Source organism: Poecile atricapillus, chromosome W (genome assembly GCF_030490865.1).
Source record: "Poecile atricapillus isolate bPoeAtr1 chromosome W, bPoeAtr1.hap1, whole genome shotgun sequence".
NCBI classification, from domain to species: domain Eukaryota; kingdom Metazoa; phylum Chordata; class Aves; order Passeriformes; family Paridae; genus Poecile; species Poecile atricapillus.
This window is the reverse complement of record NC_081288.1, coordinates 61,103,135-61,120,024: the sequence shown is the minus strand read 5'-3', so window position 1 is coordinate 61,120,024 and position 16,890 is coordinate 61,103,135. Positions and strand designations below refer to the sequence as shown.

The 16,890-nt window shown below is 38.9% G+C and overlaps 1 protein-coding gene across 3 annotated transcripts in view; it reads left to right on the top strand.

Moving 5' to 3' along the window:
• Window positions 1-16,890, top strand: part of LOC131592063 (GRAM domain-containing protein 4) — a 75,476-nt gene that overhangs the window by 45,069 nt on the left and 13,517 nt on the right. For 2 of the 3 annotated variants that reach the window (XM_058863320.1, XM_058863321.1), the window contains exons 4-11: window positions 653-773; window positions 8,248-8,309; window positions 10,215-10,347; window positions 10,812-10,837; window positions 12,041-12,132; window positions 13,619-13,710; window positions 14,650-14,698; window positions 15,507-15,578. In XM_058863320.1, the coding sequence (XP_058719303.1) occupies window positions 653-773; window positions 8,248-8,309; window positions 10,215-10,347; window positions 10,812-10,837; window positions 12,041-12,132; window positions 13,619-13,710; window positions 14,650-14,698; window positions 15,507-15,578 (647 nt within the window). Of the gene's footprint in view, window positions 1-652; window positions 774-8,247; window positions 8,319-10,214; window positions 10,348-10,811; window positions 10,838-12,040; window positions 12,133-13,618; window positions 13,711-14,649; window positions 14,699-15,506; window positions 15,579-16,890 lie in introns of all 3 variants that reach the window. The other variant, XM_058863319.1, reaches the window with a different exon arrangement.

Below are 16,890 nucleotides of genomic sequence, written 5' to 3'. Positions count from 1 at the left end.
ATGTGTTTTTATAAGTAAATATGTGTGTTTATATATATAATTATTACACATAAGTTAGTAGGGCACACAATAACCTTGGAAAAATGTAAAAATTTTAGCTTAGTTTGTTGTTCCACAGCCCTTTGTTAAAATTGTATGGTGCCGAGGCTCACAGAGGGACCATCTGACTTGGTGCCAGAAATTAATGGGCATGGGTTTATATGGCATCATATACCTTGTTTTGAGTTCATGGTTTCGTGGTTTCCTCCCCACAGACATGAGGGAAGAAAACATATGCTTTTTTTTGTTATGACCACTGGATTTAGCAATAGACAGCCTTTCCTGCTGATTATTTCTTTGGGGAATGAAGAGTATGTCATGTTTAAGTAAAGATAGCTTGTACCAAGGGCTTATTTTGCATCTTGAAAAGAAAACATTAGACTTGTTTTCCTCCTTGCTTTAGAATTGTAATGAAACATTTTGTACTTGATACAGCTGTGTGCTTTTTTTCAAGTCTGTCTAGCTCCTGAATACTTGTTTTCTTCTGGAGAACATATTTGGTATAGCACAGCTAAAAAAATCCCCCACAACTTACCTGTCATAATTAGATTTAAAATTTCTTAAAGAAATACTTCAGGGTAACTAAATCTTTATCTTCTTCTTTAATTAACAGAGGAGGAGCTCAGGAAGCTGAGAGAAGAAACAAACGCTGAAACGTTAAGGCAGGAGCTAGAAAAGGAACGGCAGAGGAGATTAGAACTAGAACAAAGAGTCAATGAAGTACTTAAAGCAAGGTAAGAGGAACTTCTTCACTTTAAAGCAAAAAGCCACTTGAGAATGCTGACTGTCTCTGGAAAATGCTGGTAAAAGCTTATGTTTCAAGCCTAGGTGCTCTTAAAATAAATCAGTAGTTCACAGAGAGAGCAGCTGTCTATGTTGTCCTGTAAAACTACATAATTAACATTCTTGTACATATAAGTTAATTTGCCATACGTACTGCTGTACCTACAGAAGTGCCATGACACTTTCTAGATGAGATATTCTTCTTTTCACCTCTTCTGATACCCTAACTCTGGGATCTTGCCTGCCTGAATCTACTGAATGCCAGAGCCTTTGTCATGCCATTGCATACGATTATCTTTCTTAAAACCAGTGTCTTCTTCAGACTGCCCAATCCTCATTTCTCCTATTCTAGCAGCTGCAGGGATGTCCCACTGCCACAGCAAAGGCTTAAATGTATGTGAGTAACTGCAATTTGAGCTTTCCTTGCCACTGCAATGACAGATGGAAACACCTCCCCGTGTCCCTAGGTCCTTTCACCCTCAAGGACATCTATCTTAATGATGCAAAGCATCACATTTGATGTTGTCTCTCATTCCTCTGTTTAGCTACATGGGTCTTAAGACCATAGCAGTTGCTTGGGGGCCTGGTTGTTCTAGACCACTTGTGTCGTAGCTGCCTGTTTTATCTTCCCCAGCAGAAGCTGAGATTACTCAACTGAGCAGCAGGATCTGTGGCTCACCACCAAGTGCTGTCATCAGGAAATAGTGCAGGCTGAGTTGGTCATCCCATGCTAAGCACTGCCAGTTACTTAGAGGTGACAGGCAAGAGCAAACAGGCAAAACATTTTGCTTGGATATGCGGTTTCCCAATGCCATGCAAACTGTTCTCAGCATCCTGCTTCCTTCTGTAATCAGGTGTAAAAATACCTTCCTGCTAGGGCCAGTCCACATCCACTGGTAGCAATGGAAATAGGAGCTATTTATGGGAAACATGTGGGCCTAGTTGCTTTGGGTGTGTCTGTCTACCTCCCGATCCTATGGAATCATGGAATTATTTAGTTTGTAAAAGACCTTCAAGACCATCAAGTCCAGCCGTTAACCCAGCACTGCCAAGGCCACCACTAAACCATGCAGTTCAGAGCCATATCTGCATGTCCCTTAAGTACCTCCAGGGATGGTGACTCAACCACTTCCCTTGGTAGCCTGTCCCAGTGATGGAGAGCCCTTCTGGTGAAGGAATTTTTCCTAATACCAAATATAAAACTGCCCAGTGCAACTTGAGGTTATTTCTTCTTGTCCTATAGCTTGTTATGTGGGAGAAGAGGCTGATCCCCACCTGTGTACAACCTCCTTTCAGGCAGGAGACAGCAATGAGGTCTCCCCTGAGCCTCCTTTTCTCCAGCCTAAACAGCCCCCATTCTCTCAACCACTTGTTGTAAGCATGCACAAATACTTTATTTACTGGTGTCAGAAAGTACATTGCTGTCTTTCACTTCAGTCTGTTTGCAGACCTGTCATCCATTAATTTATTTAATATTAGTTAAGTGCTGGAACTATCTTCCACTAGAAACTATTGTATTTAACACTAGTAAGTGCTGGAGCAATCTTCCACTGGAAGCTATTGAGACAATAATTACAGAAGTCCCTTCTTAACTCTAAAGAAGGATTTTATTTGCTTTCCTTTTTAACAGAATTTATAGTGGTTTGAAGAAGTGTCCCGTAGTTACAGAACTGTAAGGTTTGGTGAATAACTGTTCAGCATTCAGTTTTTTTGCCACCTTTAATGAGTCCTTTCTTCTTACTTGTTCTCCAGACTAAAGAGTTACAGCTTTTCCACTGTCTCTTTAAGAGTACTTCAGTCATTTCATCACTTCAGTTGCCATTCTTTAACTGTTTTAAGAGTTCGTATTCAGAGTGTTGATGCACCAAGGCTTTAGATAAAAGATAGATTAGGCCATCCCTCTTACTCTCAGTACCAACTACAGGGGGATTTTTTTTAGGTGATATTTCACAGGGATGGTTTTCCAAAATCAGTGGTTCTGCAAGGGTGGTCTGTGTGAAGTCTTGACCTGTGCTGCCAAGTCAGCTTAGAAGGGGCTCTCAAAGTTCCTTGTGGAAGAGTCTGGTTCCCAAGCCAGCACCACAACTGTGCAGTGGGAAGGTTGCCCAGACTGCTCCAATCTGGACGTTTTTTGAGTGACCTTTTAAAGTTGCTCTTACGTCTGGGATGTGAGAGTGCATTTTTATTGCCGGTGCTGGTTGGCGTGGCTGTGTATCTAGTCTGGTATTGCCTGTCAGAGTGGGCAGTTGAAGAGGAGAAACGTGGGCCTGTTGCATGCTGAGAGCATCTGCCAGCACAATAACAGCTGCACAAAATAGTGAGCCTTGTTGCTGTTGGAAGATGAAACTGATGCTCAAGGAAAGGATACTTTCTTGCCTGTGGCTTGCTGCCTTGAAGAAGTTGCTTGAGATGCAAACTCCACGTGCTTGTCTTTGGTGCTGGCACAGGCCTTGGGCTTTGTCCCGAGGGCAGCCATGCCTCTCGTGCACAGAGAAGGGGGAAAGAGGTTTCATTGCTGCGAGTCCTGGAGGAGGATGAGGAGCTGTCTCCTTCTGCAGGAAGGTACACATCATCCTGCTGTGTTTCAGAACAAGAAGGCTGACTCAGAGTCTGATCTGGCCCACTGCAGCTAAGGAATACAGGTTTTACAGAGAAAATAGATGGAAGGTCTTTGTTTATCAATATTTGTGTCAACATCTGTGCCTTGTTGGATTGTCATTCTAGCAGGAGTGACATTGCTAAATTAAGGTAGGATGACATAGCTCCCTGAGTGCCATTTAGATATCCTAAGGATTACATTAGCTTGGTATTGCACTTGGGGATTACATTTAGCCAATTATCCTCTCTACCCAAGTGTTTCTCTAACTAGTCTTACTACTGTTTCAACCTTTTTGTGATAGGCAGGTGACAACAAAATAAGACTTTGAAAATTTTTCAGTTTCTACCTAGGAGGAGAAAAATTTGTTTGTCCATTGATTTTCTCTTAACTTGTGCTTCATTGTGTGAAATTCTTCACTGCTTACAGTATTTTACACTTCATTGTAGATATTTAAAAATACTTTTATTAGGACTATAGGTGAAATGTTGCCTTACATAGTCAGATATTTAAGGGGTCATATTTATTATGCCTGATGGAAATTTAATTTTGTTAAGCAGAGTAACTGCAGAAGGTTCTATCTGCTTATGTCAAATTCACTCTGCTTCTAAGGTAATTGTTTACAGTTTTAAAATAGATATTCATATGTCCCCTGGTAGGGGAGAGAGCAGCTTTTTGGTGCTTAGTTGAAAGCTGAGGTTTGCGTATACTGTTCTTTCTGCTTGCAGATATAAACTACTAATGAAAACTAAACTATATTGTGGTATATATACAGAATGAAATTACTTTAAAAGTTGCAGTATTCAAAAGTATTTATGAGGCAGATAATGTAGTAATATAAAACATGATGAAAAAATGTTTGGCAAGGAGAAAAGTTCACAATCTAATTTTTTTTTTCTAGTGAAAAACATGGGCTTTCTTCGTTGAGGTCACAGTCATGTACGGGGAAAGGGTGGAGTAGAAGAAGAGGATTTTTGGTGCTTTTGTTTGTCATGGTGTTTATTTTTTGTATATCTGATTATTCAGAAATATAGTGTCCTCAGCTGAAGTTTTCCACAGATACAGTTCAGAACATCCCAGCATTTGGTATGGCAGCTGAAGCTTATGACATTTCAGAAGCAGAATGATGCATAAATAGTCTGAAATAGTTTGTGTGAGCTGTTACTGACATATTTTGCAAATTGTGAGCAACAATCTTGCAGAAAACAAAAATAACAAAAATAACAAAAAGTTTTGCAACAACTCTTACCAGCAGCCTGTGACTTAAGCAGCGCACCTTGTTATTAGTATCATTGTGAACTACTTTTACAAGGACCAAATAGACAATGCTTCTGCATATGTCACTGTTCCTTCATTGTGAATGAGAATAGCAAGGGCTTTTGAAATGTTTTGTGTATTTTAATGGGAAGGAGATGGAAGGAGATGAAAATTATTTAACTTGGTTTTTTAACAGCTCTTCAGGGTAAGAAGCTATGCATACCTGAAAGATAGGTTTTTAAACTAGACTAAGAGAATACCTGTTTATTTTTGTGTGTATGAGGTTGGAATGTGCTTTTGATGGAAGTACACACCTATTCAGGTTGCATTGAACAGTAGGAAAGGTGCTAATAGCCTCGAATATCTTCTAAAACAGTGTTTGAAAAACTAGTGGTGGGTTGATTGTGAACTTGGAGTTAGCCTGTGGGAAAATTGCTTTGAATATATCTGAGAACAGGTGACTGCACCTGTTGTGTCTAGCAGTTTTGATCTGCATCCAGTTTTTTGAGGGCATCTGTTGATTCGCACATATTTTGACCTGCAGCTGTGTTCACGGCCTAATATGCACAAACAAAAAATGTTTATTTAAGGGAAATGTCCTTCAGTGTCAAGGTTCCCTTAACTTTTGTGTTACACTTGCAGCTAAACAACTAAATAACACTTTGGGTGCTGTTCCGTGGGGCAGCACTGAATAGACACTGTCTCAGAGTGTGCTTGTTGCTTTTGAGTGGTACATGTGCCTGGTCATGAACAGCTCTAATATTCATTAATATTGATGCTTCCCTAACCTCAGTATATTAAAAAAAAAGAGAGAAGCAAAAAAAGGCAGTTTGTGTTTGTCTCCTCCACTGTCTGAGGTTGCCCTTAGCTGTTTTAAACAGCCTGTGCTTTAAATGGCTGCAATCTATGGCTGCATGAAGATGACCTAGCTTCATGTTGGGGATGTGTTGGTGTTACCAGTTACTCCCTTTTTCTGGGTGAAAAGTGTGGTCCAAGAGGAGTTAATGCAGCCTGTGTTCTTAGGTTCAGGGTGCGGTTAGGAAGCCCACGTAGGAACACAGTGTTATTCTGAGGATTGTTTATGTTTTTCAGCCTTTTAAATCATCTCTGGCATGAAGAGTGGTTCAGAAACTCAGAAAGATAATTTCTTCCCTCTGTCAGTGGTCTTGATGAACTGGATGGTTCAACATGACCTGGTTTTGGAATTGAACTTCCCAGTAGGTGTGCAAGCCCAAACAATGAATTCTGAGCTTCCTGTTGTGGATCTGTCTGAAGTGGCTAATTATAACCTGATTCACAGGTGAAGTAATGAGCTGTCATTAACCTGATGATTCGTAAAGGTCAGGTTCTTCATGGGGAAGAAGTAGCAGGCAGATGGCAAGTAAGACATTGCCAAAAAAAATGAAACAAAAGCACCAAGAAGGGCCAAAGCCAACTGTCATGTGCTCCTGATGGGGCCCAGTAAGGCTGCTGTACAGAACTACTTCTTGATGAGATTTTTTTTTGATTTTTTGCCTAAGAAACATGGGGAGTAATGACGCTGTGCTGCTTTTGGAAATACATCCCAGCATGTCAAAGGAAGACCCAGGCTGAAGGCTCTGACAGCTGTCAGTGGTGGGATCTCATCTTGGCTCTGTCACAGGAACTGTTCCGGTGTGACACCACCCTAGTCAGTGCCTCCACACAGCTGGAATGGGTTGAGTAACTGGCTCCTGCCTGCTTGTGGTTGTCCACCTCTTTTCCACAGAAATATGTCTTCAGCTTCAATGAAACACAGTTCCAACGACAGATTTCAGACGAAAATGCTCAACTCTATGGTGTAACCATCTGATGTTGGCTGATAGAGGAAAACAAGACACCACTGTATAATAGTCGATGCAAATTTGATCATGTTTATTGCTGTCTGCTTTTTGAGAGCTGGAAATGGAGGAGATGTAAGGGTGTAGGAGAAGAAGCAAAGATAGGAGGAGTTTTTAGCTGAGGGACCCGTGGTGCATATAGAAACTGGGGGAGAATGGCACAGGAACCAAATAGCAAAAGCAAATAAACTGATGACAAAGGTGGCTTTTGAAAGGAAGAGCTGCTGCAAATACAGAAGCCATGGGGAAAAGTCCTGACTAGCCATGAAAACAAGTGTCTTTCAAAGCAAAAAACATTGAATGCAGCTCATCAACACCAATAAATGTCAAGCTGTAATTCATAAATCAGTAAATTACTTCTAAATGTTCTTTTTAGAAATGAACAAGGATGTGGAAAGCTCATTAAGGATGGGGAATGCTTAGGAAGGAAGTAACAAGTTCCATAGTTTCTCCATCATATTCATTGATGTATGGTAATGTTGGGACAGCACACAATAGTAATGACCTTTTCCATGTGCAGACAGTACAGTGGCATCTTTTTCTAATGTCCTTTCTAGAGGAACAGCAGGAGAGAGGACTGTATGTCTGTCTGTATTGCTGCAACTGGTCCAGTGCAGTGGGATCCCTCTTCCTGCTCTTCATTTGCTGACCATGTTTCACTTGATTCCCTTCCTGAGGAGCAAAAGATGAAAGGAACATTTGAAAGTATTTATATTGCCTGATAAATGAGAGATCATGAAATTGCTCAACTGACACTTTTTTGTTTGAAGAAATAATCTTTTCAATCATACAGCTCCCTGTCAAGTAAAGCTTGCTGTGGCTGGTGTTATGTTGTCAAAGCTCCTGCTTCATTAGAAAAATCTTTCTGTATGATATCTGCATGGATGACTGAAGACTTTGGGACTGAAGCCTGAAGTATTCTCAAGATAGGTTGGCAGTTGGAGGTTGTGTACAAATGTAATTTGAAGCCTTGCACATGTGCAGAATGTCAAAATCATTTGTGTTTTAAAAAATCTGTTCACTTTTAATGGATGAGAATATTCTTGACTCATTTTGAAAGGTGAGACCAATGATGCCTGCTGCTTGACATTTATTTTTAGAACATTTTTGTTGCAGTTTTTCAGGCTATTTCAGTTTTTCAAGATATTTTTCAAATTTGTTGTGATCTGTATATTTTGAGAGCTTACAACATAACATTTTAAATCATTGTTAACACCTGTTCCTCTTGTGAAGTTGAGTGGTGTTTGACCCTAGTAGCGATGGCAGAATTCAAGACTCGTGCATTAAATTGTGGTTTTACTCTACTGCGATGGTTATCAACTTGTGATATGGAATCCCTTTTAATTTATTGCAGTGGGAAAAGTCATGGCTCTGAAGAGTTTTCCTGGCAGGCACTGCAATGAATATACCACACAAAGGCATAAATAATGCAAGAAATTTGATACTACATTGTTGAGCAGTTTTAAGATGAAATTGAGCTGTTGGTGACAGGAATGGCTAAACCCCACCTCTCCTCACAATGGATGGTATTTCCCAGGATTCTAAGTGCAATGAATATTTTGAGTCTTCTGAGAGGGCACAAGCTGGTTTTTCTCTTGTCATGATTGTATAATCTCAGCTGTGGAAGCCATGGAGGTTCTGATGCTTCCTTTACCTAAAAGGGAATAAATTCTTCCTCGGTAACATTTCACATTGTTTCTGTTTTCTTTGTAGAGCAGAAGAGGTGCCTGCAGCTCAGCAACCTACAAAGCCACAGGCACAAGCCAATGGAACAGGTGAGCTTGGTCAGATCTCTAACAGCCCTTCAATTCATTTGGATTTTTTTCTTTATTTTTGATCCTTAGAAGATCAAATCTTGCTTCTGAAATAGCTGAATATGAATGACAATTCAAGCAACTTCTCTCTCTGTACATGATTCTGCATTTACTTTTTGTAGTTGACTCTGCATACCTGAGCAAGGAATTTATTGTGTATTGTAAGGCCTTTAGGTATGTAATGAAACCTGTTGGCTCATCTCATCATTCTTGCATACCTTGCTGATCCTTGACTTACCAGAAAACAGGTGTAATACATAGAAAAAATGTTCTGTTTTGTTCTCAGTTGCAGAAGTTCTGTTATGTCACTAACCATATTACTACTTCCTTCCTCTAAAAGAAGAGACATTCTGGAGAAGGAGTAAGCTTAAGAGTTAAAAATTTTTTGACACCTACACTGTTATCTACATTTCTCAAGCTGATGCTTATTATGAATTCAATAATGTACCAATGTCTGAAAGAACTAAGGCAATAGTCAAAGCCTCAATCTTTCAGTACATTTTTACTTTCCTTCCTACAGCTTGTAATCAAGACTTAGGCTTTTAAATATGTAGACTAAATCTGAAATTCTCCCTCCTGTACTTCCGTAGTGTCAATGCTTTCTGTTATGTGAAGCTGACAATTTTTTTCTCTTGTCAAAATTTCTTTCTCAGTACTTTCTGAAGTATTAGCATGTGGGAAGCTACTTCATATTTTTATTCTCAAATGGAAGTGTTGTCTCAGCTGTAAACAATCACTAGATTCATTGTTTTTCTAGATTTCATTGTAAATCATTAATAAATAATTTGATTATCTTTTCTGAGCACCAGTGGCTTTTTCTCAGGAGCTTAAATGCATCATTTTGGCTGTTGTAATCTTCCATGCCTCTGTTTAATCATATATTAATGTCATGGAGTTCTGTACTAAATTTGGTCCTGGAGTAATTATGACCAGTATCCTCTTTGTGACATTGCTGTATTAAGCTATGTTTCCAAATACTCTGTCTGTTCCTTCTAGACCACTGTTTTGTGAGTTACAGGTGATTGTTTTGTCCTCACTTGCTGTGCCTTAAGGCTTTTACCCTGATGTTATTTCCGTGTACCCCTATATTATGTTATATTTTTCCACTGAAACTGACGTACAGAAAGTGTGCATCACTTCATTATTTTTCTGTGTAAGACTTCTCAGGTAGTATTATGACTGTATATTCCATATATAGAATGTGCCATATGCAACATAATTTCTGAAGGCTGACTTTAGAAAAAATGAAACTGCATGTTTTTTTGTATAGCTTTCACAATCTTTATTAAAGTTTTTTTAAAAAAAAAATCCTTATCTGCACATACAATCTTTATAAACTATCAGTGGCTGGAAAGTGGAAGTAAAAATACCTCTAACAGAATCTTGCTTATGTTTCCACCTCCCTTTCCTGTCAAATCCCTGTGGCTGCAAGGTGGTTTTTGAGCCCTGTGCTCAGGAATGTTTTGCTTTGCACTTGCTTTTCTCAAGGTGACCCTTCAGCACAACAGAGAGCTGATATTTACATCAGTCTTTTGTTTACAGAAGTCTCTTAACCAGAAAATGTTTTTACTCTGCTAAAAATTATTCTTTGTTAGGATGTTTTACTCTTCGGGTAATAAGATGCTTCCATGCTGTCCTAAGAGCAATGCAGGAGTCACCTTTAGTCTTATTTTACCAATTTAATGCATCTGGGGGTCTTGTGCAACGGCATAAATAAATTGCAAGTTTCCACAGAGTGTTGGTGAAGGATGAGGAGGCTGTACAAAGTGTGCTTCCCAACAAAGCGTGGTGTGTGGGAACAGGGGCTGGCATTGGATAAAGATGTCTTCTAGCATTATCCTGATCCTTAGTGCTTCTCTTTTATAGATAAGAGTAGTCACACAGTCTCTTCAAGACTCCAAAAGTGGTTTTTTGACAAATTTGGGGAATATGTTGAGGACTTCAGATTTCAACCGGAAGAGAATACAGTGGAAACAGAAGAGCCACTTAGTGCTAGAAGGTAAATCCCTAATGTCCTTGTGAGAAATTTTTGGTGCCTTTACAAGTTGCTTTTTTTTCTCACTTTTTTTTTTTTTTTAACCAATCTTTTGTATGGTTTGAACAAGTTTCAATTACAAATAATAGCATCAAAAGTGCGGAACTACCTCAAAAGTTTTGTGACTGCTTTGGACAAAGGCTGAGATTCTATCTGCTGTCTGAAATAAAATAAGATCTGTACTATTTACCAGATTTTGTCATATGCCTCCCAGAAACTGTGAACAAAGTCTTAGATAGGCTGGAGAGCTTTTGAACTTCAGTGTTCAGTCTGATGCAAGGTAGACCGTATAAGTTACTAGAAACACATTTTGTAACAGGCAATGAAGCTTTATGCACATACAGCTGAAGAATATTACAGGGATCAGATGTACACAAGTGTGCACTAGTTGTCTGTTTAACAAGTTGCTTTTATCTATTATTTTTCAGGTTGACTGAAAATATGAGAAGATTAAGTAAGTACTTAGTAGTATTTTATTTGTTGTATTTGTTCTAGTTTCATTTGGGAGAATACTTGTGACTTCTTGTCAGTGGTCTACATGCATTGCCTTCAGAATACCTTTTAAAGAACAATATTAAACTTCAGCTTTGTGTGGTTCTTAACTTCCAGTAGGTTAGCGACAAAATCTAGATCCCTGTTATCCGAGGAGCCTGACTCAGCTCTCCATAACGTTGTCACCAGTGATTTCTAAGTCTTGATCTTCTCTCTGGGCTTGGTGTAGGCTACTGGAGCAGAGCAGATGGAAGCAGCACTTGAGTCCATGAGCTCTTCCAGTGCCTTTGGTGTGCCCTTCCACTTACTTCATTTGGTTGTGCTGCTGATGTTTAAGGAAATCTAGTGCTAATTGCTTAATTACTGCACAAGGGAATTGTGTTTAGGATAGCTGAGTCTCAAGCCGTACAAATTAGGACAAATCAGAGGCTCTCTTGAAGAAAGACTTGAAAGGTTGTGAGTTCTACTGCAAAAGAGAGTGAGAACTTCTGAGGCTCTCTCTGCAGGAGGTGTCGTCAGTCTTATCATCAGGAAAGGCAAAACTGGTGTGGTCCAACAGAGAAAGCAAAGGTGGTTTGCAGCAGCCCTCTCTGGTTTCCTTGTGTTCCCTAGCTAGTTTGCCCAAGTAGTGAGAGAGTGTAGAGGAAGAGGGTAAAAGGTAAGAGAGTTTTAGGGAGCTGAGGAAGAGCTCTTCTTGCTCTTGCTCTTGCTGGCTGGGTGCATCTGGCTGTGGGCCTCTCCCAGCACAGGTCAGTCTCCCATGCAGTGACAACAGGACCAAGGGTCTGCATAGGTGGGAGAGGCTTCTTCAGGGAGTCATGTGCTGGGTTGCTTGGTGTAGGAAGAGTAAGCATGTGGCTGAGAACAAGCTGCTTTTAGCAGCCAGGGTACTCTTGTAAAGGATGCTGATTTTTTTTCCTTTGTCTATACTTTGGAGTTTAGACATAATCTTTGTCTTGGGTAACACTTTAGTTTTTGGAAATGCATTCTTTAATTGTTCAGTTACATTGGTGGGTTTAATTTTTATTTCATTTGGATAGGCCTTTTTATTATTACATATTGTGAATATTCCTATAGTTTTCTAGTTTGATTGTTTGTAATTTACAAGTGATTTAACCACTGCCAGCTACTTCTAACATTGTGTTTTTTCTCAACTTCCATTTAGAGAGAGGTGCCAAACCTGTTACAAATTTTGTGAAGAATCTTTCTGCCTTATTAGACTGGTATTCTATCTACACTTCTGCTATTGCCTTTATTGTAAGTTATCCTACTCCTCCAGGAGTAGTAAGAACTTGAAAAAATACATTATTTGCTAAAATTTTTTGAAACTGCCATATCTGAATAGGGGTTGTGCTACAGTTCAAGTCAAATCAAATGGTATAATTTCATTTGACACAAAATACCAGTAGTGCTCACCTCCGTTATATATAAAACCAGTTAAATTGTGTTTCCCGGGTCTCTTGTTACATACTTTTGTAACTGTTGTAATAACTTAGAACTATCTCAGTATTGTTCACTCCTTTCTTGTTTCTCATCTCCCAGTCCTGGTAATTCAATGGTTACTTCAGCCTCTGTGAAGTTTCTTTTTGACTAGGGCTGAACTGCTGAGAGTGGTTACATTTGATGACAGGCCTTGATTTCAGTAGGATTCAGTGTGCAAACATCAGGTCTGTGAGTTAAGTTCAAGCATTTCTAAGCTGTCTTAATGAGGTTTGGATGCTGCAAAAAGCCATAAGTAGCTAGTGGAGTTTTGATTTGTTTTCCTTCTTCCTATTGCTAATTAAATTATCTAAATTCTTTTGGTTATAGTTTATATAAAATTAATTTCTGTCAAAGGAATTACCAATAGCTGTGTGGTGAAAATGTTACACCTTTTTCCTAAATAATACCTCCCTGTAAGTTATGGACATTATGCTATTTTGCATGGCACAGTGGAAGGAATACTGAGGAGGAGACTTCCCTCCCAGTGCACTCTGTCTGTCCCTTTTCCATATCTGCTGATTTTTCTCTTGCTTCATCTGGTAAGCCCATTTTTCAGATGAAAGCTGAAAGAAGAAACTTGAACTGGTGTTTTTTGAAAGCTCTGGGACCTGGGAGCCAGAGCAGTGTTTCACTTCGGGGTTATCAGTGAAAACCCTAGTGTCTCTCACAGAGAGGCTCTAGTCTCTGTTTTCAGAAGCTGGGAACAGAATACCTTTTGAAGTTCTTTGTGTTTGTACTTTTTACATAAAATAAAACCTGTTTTCTTGCAATCTTTTTAGTCTTGGAAAAGACTTGGAATTTAATTGACCTGAAATAATAGAGTAAGAGTTTATCCTGTTGGCCAGTATGGGGCTAATTGCTATAGCTCCTCTTCCATAGCATGGCTTCTGTGCCATTGCTGACCATACCGTGGTCATGCAGCAGATTCACAGACGTGGGGGTTTACCTCTTTTTTTTTTTGAACTCCTACCCCTTCAAGTAATTGTAGTGCTGAAAATACTCAATACTCTCTCTGAGGCAGCTGAGAACTAGTTAAGTGTCATCTCTGGAGATTTGGTTTATTCTTAGTTTTGATTTTGCTTTTCTGAGTGCAGGGCCACTGTCAGTCATGGAGTGGCTAAAATTTATTAATTTTTTAAAAATATGAATTGCATGATCCTGAGCCAAACAGCACAGTGGGAAGTGGTATTTAATGTAACTCACTGTACCCCAGTTTGTAATCCGCATCTCTCTCTGTTTGTTTTTTCTCCTTAATCTGCAGATTTACATCAATGCTGTATGGCATGGCTGGGCCATTCCTATGTTCTTATTTTTAGCAATTTTGAGGTTATCCCTAAATTACCTCATAGCCAGGTATTTGCATAAATACTAGCTTACTCGCTTAAGTAATGCTTTGTTTGAAAGATGTTTTGTTTTTCTTGCACTAAGTTGTAAACTGCTACTTTTTTTAATATTGTGAGTTACATTTAACAAAGTGAAATTCAATCTCCAATATTCTTAGTGTCATTGCTCAGTTTCTATAATCTTTTATGATTATTGGGAATTATCTTTGTATCCTGTGGCTTGGGTTATCATAAACAATGTTGCATGCTCTCAGACAAATCCCTCAGCACACTAAAATTCTAATATTTCTAATTCTGTGATATTTAGAGTGCTTGAAGAACATCACCTTCAATATTGAAGCTTGCTGTTTTTCCAAGCAGAGGATGTTCACTTAGGCTTAAAATGGCAGTTTTACCTTTTTCCAGAGCTCTTGACCTACTTTATCCAAAGTATCTTCCATTTGTAAATTTAATCTCTTATAAAAATTAAGTCTGAGGTTTTTTTTAATGGACTTTAAAATGGTATAGAGGGTCTTAATGTGCATATTGTAAAATAATTTTCTGACTTCTTAAATGATACTTTCTGTTTGACATTGTATTCCCTGGAAATTGCTGATAGCAAATAGGCTTCTGAATAAGTTGATGTAATTTTCTTCTCATGAAAAAATAAGAGAAAAATATTCCTAATCCTTTACTCCATGCACACCATTAATTTTTGTTGTAAAACCCAGTGATCCTGGGTTAAAAGCAGTGATTCTGTTTAGTATGTACTTAACTAATATTTTTAAGCTGGCTGTTTTTGGTCACTTGTACTTCTGTTATGTTGTGGGTTCTTCATCAATTTGGGATTATATTATTTACTTTTAAGCTGTAAGTGCTTATTGCAGAAAACTACTTTTTAACCTTTTACAAATAATCCATGTTGATGGATGGAGTTCTTGCTCTCTTTAACTATTTCCATAATTTCTAGGGGTTGGAGAATACAGTGGAGCATTGTGCCTGAAGTTTCTGAACACATGGTAGGTCTTTGATCAGCTTCACCTGTACACCTGCAAAAAAAAATTGCATCTTTAAACCTTCTTCTGTGTTTGTGTGGGTAGTTGGAAAGGAAGGAAGAGGAAGCTATAAGTGAAGACACTACATTTTTTTTCTTTCCCTTGTAATTTAAAAGTCTTTACTAACAGCACTCTTAGGTTCAGATGCTTCACCCTAAAATATTCCAAACTTAAAACACATTTCTGAAATTAATTTTAATTTATCAGCTTGGAACAAATCAGGTCCTGTGGGATCTTCAAGAAGTCTTGCATTCTGTTTTCTTTAAGAACATCAAGTCCATCTGTTAGTTTAGCGTTGCCAACCCCATCACTGGGTCCATGTCCCTAAGTGTCATGTAAATACTTCCAGGGATAGTGACTCCCTTCCCTGGATAGTCTGTTTCAAGGCTTGACGACCCTTTTAATGAACATATTTTTCTGAATAGCCAATCTACATCTCCCCTGGCAAAGTGAGGCCATTTCCTCTTGATCTGTCACTTGTTACCTGGGAGAGAAGACTGACCCCCACCTCATTACAACCTCCTTTCAGATAGCTGTAGAGAATTATAAAGTCTCCCCTGAGCCCTCCAAAGCATTAAAAACTAAAAATAAGCAGCAATGAAAGACATAAAAAGTAGATCTGAAACAAGGGAGGAAAATGGTAAGTGTAGAGACCATTAAAAGGGAGATGAGTATTACCAAAAATGTTGAGGAGTCACCTTGTTCTGACAAGTTTTATAAAATACGTTTTATCTGAGCTGCAAATCAATGAGTTGTCTCTTTCTTGTCTAAGGAGCAGCCAAAAGAGGACCTGACCGTGTCTGAAAAGTTTCAGCTTGTTCTAGATGTGGCTCAGAAGGCGCAGGTAATGTGCTGCTCTCGGCTGCCTCCTTTGAAACAAGGGGGTTCGTAGTCCAAGTGGTCAAAGGAGCTTGTTATACAGCATGTGAAAACAAATGCTTAAAGAAGAAATACTTTCCTTGCAAAGGGAACTTTACCTATGAGCAGTGGAGATCTCAGTAAGATTCTTAGAGCTTCTGAAATGGCATGATGCTTCAGAGAATGGGTTGAGGTTCTCTGACTACAGCTCTGAGCAAGCTCCAGAGGGAAGCAGAAGCAACTTCTCATAGTTTTCTACCTTATATATGCATATAAGCTTCTGTTAATGCAGATTGGCTGGTGAATCTTAAAAAATGTACTGGACTGTGGATCCACATGCCAAATCTGCTAGTCATAAAATTGATGTAGGAGACTCTGTTCCTTTAAGATTTAGCTGAAGGCTGTGGTCTGTTTAGCTGTGTTAATTCAACAGTTTGCTTTGCATCTCTAAAATAGCATGTTTTAAAGAACTCCACCCCCTCCAAGCATTGAAATCTGCTGATGTTGGAGAGGCTGAAGGAAGATTTTTCTCCCAGCTCCATAAATTGGATGAGGTAGCAGCTGAGTGACTGCACCATCCAGTTGAACTGCAGCCTTGTGCCATGCCTCATGATGTGTTGCTGTCAAAAGGGGTTTACCCTTCCTTTGCTGACTGTGAATGCTCAGGTCCTTCCCTCTGCTGGGGTGGTGCATATGTTTATATGAACACCTTTGGAAATTTATTCGGAAGGTGAAATTTTCAGGTGCTCTGGCAGTAAGGATTGGTGAGAGAATATGGCCTGAGTCCTGAGCAGGGGTCAGTTGCATCACCATTTGTTGGAATTACTTGAAATCTGCTGTCTCCAATGGTTTATTATAAAACCTGATAATGGTCTGATTCCAAGAAGCTAATAGCCCTTTTGATGAACTCAGTTACCACTTCCTGAAATTTCAGCAAAGTGTGTGAAGAAACCTTCCATTTTGTTACCTACTAATAGAAGCTCTTTACTCTTAGATTGAGAGCTTAATTTAAAATATTTGCAGTAATGTGAGTGCTTTCCAGTCATGACAGTGGAATCAAATAATTTCATCAGTTACAATGATCAATCACAAGTTACAGAACAAGGTTAAATGAGATGGAAGTCACCAAGTATTGATATTCTGTTCTATATTTACTCAGTTGTGAAGTATATAAATGGCTAAAAATTAGTTTTTAAAAAAAATGCTTCTGGGAATTGCTTACCAACAAAGTCAGAAAGGTATTTGTTTTCATTGTGTGGACAAAAAAACCCAAAACAATGCAGGACTTGGTTTTAATT